This window comes from Xenopus laevis, chromosome 2L (assembly GCF_017654675.1).
Source record: "Xenopus laevis strain J_2021 chromosome 2L, Xenopus_laevis_v10.1, whole genome shotgun sequence".
NCBI classification, from domain to species: domain Eukaryota; kingdom Metazoa; phylum Chordata; class Amphibia; order Anura; family Pipidae; genus Xenopus; species Xenopus laevis.
The window spans coordinates 41,133,308-41,139,358 of record NC_054373.1 but is presented as its reverse complement, the minus strand read 5'-3'; the positions used below and the strand labels follow the sequence as shown (position 1 = coordinate 41,139,358).

General features: G+C 42.3%; 1 protein-coding gene across 1 annotated transcript in view; it reads left to right on the top strand.

Annotated features, from left to right (window-relative positions):
- Positions 1 to 1,188: 1,188 nt before the first annotated feature.
- The window catches only part of pdk3.L (pyruvate dehydrogenase kinase 3 L homeolog), a 45,477-nt gene continuing 40,614 nt past the window's right edge, over positions 1,189 to 6,051 (top strand). Inside the window, exon 1 of the mRNA XM_018246173.2 lies at positions 1,189 to 1,713. Within this exon, the coding sequence (XP_018101662.1) occupies positions 1,608 to 1,713 (106 nt within the window). The 5' untranslated portion in view covers positions 1,189 to 1,607. The remainder of the gene's footprint in view (positions 1,714 to 6,051) is intronic.

Here is a 6,051-nt window from a genome sequence, read left to right as displayed (position 1 = left end):
TGATAAAGCTTAATTTTTACCAGTCAGGCTGGTAAAATACCAGGCAGGTTGCAACCCTACAACCAGCCGGGTGGACCTCGCTCCAGCAGAATTTTAAAGGGCGCCACATGGACCAATAAGCAGCCTACTCATGTCAGTAGCTTTTATCAGTCCGTTTTCCGAAGTCTCCGAAGTTTCTTTGTGAGGCAACTTTGGAAAATGAACCGCAGCGTGTGATAAGCCCTGGTGTTTTTTCATTTTAGCAGGTGCAGGAACAGGGAAGGCGTTTAGGGAAATTGGTCGCCAGGCTACCAAATCTCCCCAAAATGCCCTCTGTGAACTAAACCTTACTTGTACTTCCAATTTCACAACCACTTCCCCATCTGCTTATGATCCTTTTGCCTAACTACAGCTTCAGGCCCCCTGTGAGATGCCACTTGTATCCCCTCCAAACTCCCGCCTTGTCTCCAGTTTCACTGCGACGTGCACACAGTCCCGTTCCTCACACAGTTACTGAAACTCCGCCCCTTCTCTGAGAGACCATTACCAAATACTGTGCGAATCCGGCTAGAACAGGACTATACCCCACCAGAATACAAATAAACATTAGTAGCTTGTAGGAAGTCATCCTGAGGTGAATTTCTCGGCCTGTCACGTACTTAATGCTTCTCTAACCCTCCGTGTTGCGCTGGTGCCCCATAATCACGGGCCTATTAGATCCAATTGACTTAAGTCCCGCCCAGGACCACGGAACAAATTTAGCCCAGATAATTAGAGTATATTTAATTCAATATACTCTTTTGTTTCAAGGAAATAAAACCTATGCACGAGTTTTCTCCGTATCAGCGAACCCTATGTCAGGAGAATGACCCGCTCCTGACACTTCTGTGACCATTTATAATGTAGGAGGATTGGGGAACTGTGTCATGGTGAACTTTATGTCGTAAGTCCCAGTACTACGGTTACAATTTGAACCTAGCGCTAATAATAAAACCCTCGTCTAGAGCCACTCTTGTCACGGCTGCTTATTTGAACTAACACTTGACAGCCCGCCTCTTGTCCCCTATAAACACAACTCAGCCAATGAGCAGCACTGACAGGCCGCCTCTATGCCTTATAAACAAAGCTTTACGCAGCCAATCAGCAGCACTGACAGGCCGCCTCTGTTCCCTATAACACTGCTTAGCTCAGCCAATCGGCTGGAGATGCTGCACAACAAGGTCGGATATTTACTGACACGCCCCCTCCCCTTTGCTGCAAGCTAACTTGATCCTCCGGTTCTGGAATGCGAATGTGGACGTGCAGGTCTCTGCTACGCGATTGGTCGAGGGGGCGTGGTTTGCTCTGTAGTTGTCGCTGGAGGAGGGCTCGGCCGAGCACTGACTGTTTCCTTCCTATGTATTACTGGACCTATCGATCGCTATCATCTGCATTGTTTATGCTTCTCTTTTGTATGCTCCGTCAGCCATCTGGCTGGGACGTAGTGTGCGACAACAAAGCCCTTTAATCATCTATACTGTAATGGACTGATAGACTTGCCGGTCAGTTGTAATATGTAGCTTGTAGCACCACCGGGGATCTGATGCCATTCATTCTGGCTGCTGCTCTTCTCCCATCACTGGATCATCATGAGGCTGTGCAGGTTCCTGCTGAAACACACAGTCCCCAGTCAGATCGAATACTACTCCAAATTCTCCCCTTCCCCGCTCTCCATCAAACAGTTCCTGGATTTCGGTGAGTGATGATAGCGACTTTGTCGCAAGTCGTGAGACGTCTGTATCATCTGATCTTTATATGACGTGTTGGTTCCTGTGAGGCTGTGACGTGGGAATGCCCAATCCAAGTCGCTGCCCTCCTGCTGCTGTTGTGTTTGCCAGTTCAGCAAATAGTTAATCAAGTACAGATGGAGGGCTTGGGTCACACAGACCACTGATCATGTAGCAGGGATGATACAGGTTGGGACGTTTGCTTTTAGTTTTACTATGTATTACCTGCAATAGGGCTGTCAGCATGAACTCTAGTGGATTTATTTGACCTGGAAACCTAGATGCTGACTGTTACTATATTTGTATGCCTTTATAATACACAAAAGCTATGAATATCTTGTAACTTATATCCTTATAAACAGTGAGTTCTGATGTCATCAGTTATAAACAGTGAGTTCTGATGTCATTTCTGTCACATGACTCACTGAAACGTGTGTATTATAATAGATAAAGTACCCCCAGTTGCAAAATATGAGGATATTAAAAGTTATCTCGGAGTTCCATGACCTGTATAAAAACACTCGGCCTTTGGCCTCATGTTTTTATATGGTCATGAAACTCGTCGGTAACTTATAATATCCTTATATTTTACAAGAGGGGGTACTTTATTCACTATATATTCTAGAACCAAGATACGAGTCTCCCAAAAGCCATTTCAATATCTATGATCTGCAAGTTCTATCAAATCAGACACTCCAAAAGTTGCACCGGATTCATTACACATGGGCCATGTCGTGTCTGTGAGCTTCAAGCTAATCAGTTCAGATCAGGACAGTATATTAATAAATTAAGACTTAACTTTTAATGAACATAATCCATAAAAAATGTATATACACGCTGCCAGCGACAAATAAAAAAAACAACTCACTCCTCCTGACATCAGGAAGCAGTGTGGTACTGTGTCCCTAAAATACACATATATGTAAAACCACTGGCATACGGTGGATAGGTGGTAGTAAGTCATTTTTGCTTTAGTTTAAAGTGAAGATTGGCAACTATTAATTATTGCCGCTCAAAGTTAGGCCCATTCACCCTCCCTTCCACTCAATTCCCCAGATATGTCTGCCTGTCTACGTGGGGAACGAGTGGGAGCTGGTCCCCCACTGTCCACCTATGCTGCCCGCCCTATGCGTTTCGCCCATCGCTCGGCTTCCTCAGGGGCATAAGTCTTTCTCACTCTCTATTTGGTTTCTGGTGTCAGCTATGCCTAGCAACCAGGGTTTTTTATTTTGTATTATTTTCTTCTCTATTCACAATCTCTTTTATTTATTTTCAAGTCCATCAATTAAAGGGGTTGTTCACCTTTGAGTTAACGTTTAGCATGATGTAGAGCAGAGGTCCAAATCAACATTTTGGCACGCACTCCACAGGACTCCAGGTAACGGTAAAAAGGATTTTTCTTTATTACACAAACAAATAATATTTGTTTGTGTAATAAAGAAAAATCCTTTTTACCGTTACCTGAAGTCCTGTGGAGTGCGTGCCAAAATGTTGATTTGTACCTTGATGTCTCCCCTATGCTGAGGGTTCGGGGCGCAGCACCCGGACCACCGAACAGGAGCGGTGAGTGACCCACAAGTTTACTTTATTGGGATATTTAAAGCGGAGGGCTCGGGGCATATGCACCCGAGCCAATTTCAAACAGCGGTGAGCAAAATTGGATTAAATGTATTAGCAGACCGCGAAGTAGAAGAACGTTCCAATATTTAATCTTAATGATACGGCGGGTGGTTAGAGCGCTCCAGTCCCTAACTGTGTAAAAGTAGAGCAGAGGTCCACAACCTTTTTCACCCGTGAGCAACATTTAGTTGTATAAAAAGTTGCGGAGCAACACAAGCATGGAAAATGTTCCTGGGGATGCCAAATAAGGTTGTGATTAGCCATTTGGTAGCCCCTATGTGGACTGGCAGCCTAAAGAAGGCTCTGTTTGACAGTACACCTGTTTTTTTATGCAACAAAAACTTGCCTCCAAGCCAGGAATTTTAAAATAATTACCTGCTTCGAGGCTACTGGGAGCAACATCCAAGGGGTTGCTGAGCAACATGTTGCTCACAAGCTACTGGTTGGGGATCACTGATGTAGAGAGTGATATTCATAGGGACAAATTTACTAAAGGGCGAAGTGACGAACGTTAGCGAAAATTCGCCAGCGTGACGTCATTTCGGTATTTTGCCGATTTAGTAACGGGCGCTGGTGATGAAGATAGACTCTAGCGGTACTTCGCACTCTTATGCCAGGTGAAGTGTCGCTCTGGCGAAAGAGCGTTATTTCGCAAATTCACTAAGATGCGCATTTTACTGAAAGTTACCTGTTCCGCCAGACTTCCCTTCGCCACCTCAGACCATGGCGAAGTGCAATGGAATGTATAGGGCTTCTTCAATTTTCAGTACAAAAATTTTCTAAGTCCCAAAAAACTCTGGCGTCTTTTAGTTTTTACAGGGTGATAGGCTGCAAAAGTCCGTAAAATTTTGTTTTGGATACCCTGGCTCCCCTGTACATTTCCTTACATATGGCACATAAACTATACACTGACTGGGCACATGTGTAGGGCATTATAACAACTCTGTTCTATTTTGTTAAGGTTTCCCGGGCTTGTGTAGTGTTTTTATTTACTTTAACTTCCCACCATATGCAAATTAGCCAACGCTAGTGCAACTTCGCCAGTGTTTGGTGCCCTGGACGCAACTTCGGATTTTAGTGAATCAGTGTTGCCATGGCGAATCTACAACCTGGCAAAGTGTTGCGATGTGAGCGAATCTGCCGTTGGCGAATTTACGGAGGTTTTTGAGTTATTTAGCTTGTTATTCAGCAGCTCTCCAATCTGCAATTTCAGCAATCTGGTTGCTAGAGTACAAAATACAAATTACTCTAGCAACCATGCATTGAGTTGAATAAGAGACTGTGTAATATGAATAGGAGGAGGCCCGGATAGAAAGATAAGTAGTAAAAAGTAGCAATAACAATAAATTTGTTGTTTTACATGTTTGTCAGTGACCCTCATTTGAAAAGTCAGAAGAAGAAGGCAATTAAAGGGGTGGTTCAACTTTAAGTTAATTTTTGTATGTTATAGAATGGCCAGTTCTAAGCAACTTTTCAATTGGTCTTCATTATTTATTTTTGTATAGTTTTTGAATTATTTGCCTTCTTCTTCTGACTCTTTCCAGATTTCAAATGGGGGTCACTGACCCCATCTAAAAAACAAATGCTCTGTAAGGCTAAACGTTTATTGTTTTTGCTACTTTTTATTACCCATCTTTCTATTTAGACCCTTTCCTATTGATATTCTAGTCTCGTATTCAGATCAATGCATGGTTGCTAGGGTAATTTGGACCCTAGCTACCAGATTGCTAAAATTGCAATCTGAAGAGCTCCTGAATAAAAAGCTAAATAACTCAAAAACTACATATAATAAAAAATATAAACCAATGGCAAATTGTCAATATCACTCTCTTTATCATACTAAATGTTAACTCAAAGGTGAACAACCCCTTATTTATAAAAACGGAAAAAAAAATAATTAATGAAGACCAATTGAAAGGTTGCTTAGAAAGGGCGATTCTACATACATAGCTTCCTTAAAGTTAACTTACAGGTGAAATACCCCTTTAAACCACTGGTTACTAGGGGAAGCACAACCCTAGCAACTGGATAACCGTTTGAATTCCAAACTGGAAAACTGCGGAGCAAAACATTAATATTAACAACACAAAACAAGTAGACCAATTACAGCTGTGTCTGAATATCACTGTCTGACAAACTGGAGAGCGTTAACGAAGAGGGTAATGCAAATACAGGTCTTGTAACCCATATCAACCAAAAAGCCCACCAACTGATACTTCTATAGTTTGCTGTAAGTTGAACTGTTGCAACCTCTGCATGTGTTTGTTTGTTAGAGTTTTATATTTGACCCAAGCTGAGTAAGGAGATTGCTGAAGCTTTTTCAAGTCACATGCTTGTTACAGGTGATGTACCTTGCTTGTTGTGAATTGCAAGGTGGATTAAAGGGGAAGCAAACCCAAAAATAAAATGTTGCTCAATAAAAGAAAATGTCATTTGAACCACCTTTCCAATACACATTAATTACTAAATGTAGTTTGTAATATTAGAAAGTTGCTTAGAATTACGTTTACTGTCATTAGGCAACATATTTTTTGAGTTTACGTCTACTTTAAAAGAATAGACACAGCCCTTGCCAGTAATACTTTTAGTGAGTGACTTTACTACTGCCAAATCCATGCACCCCTCCAGTCCATGAACAAACTCCTAGTGTGTGCAACAGAGACGCCTCAGTGGTTGCTATGTCGCC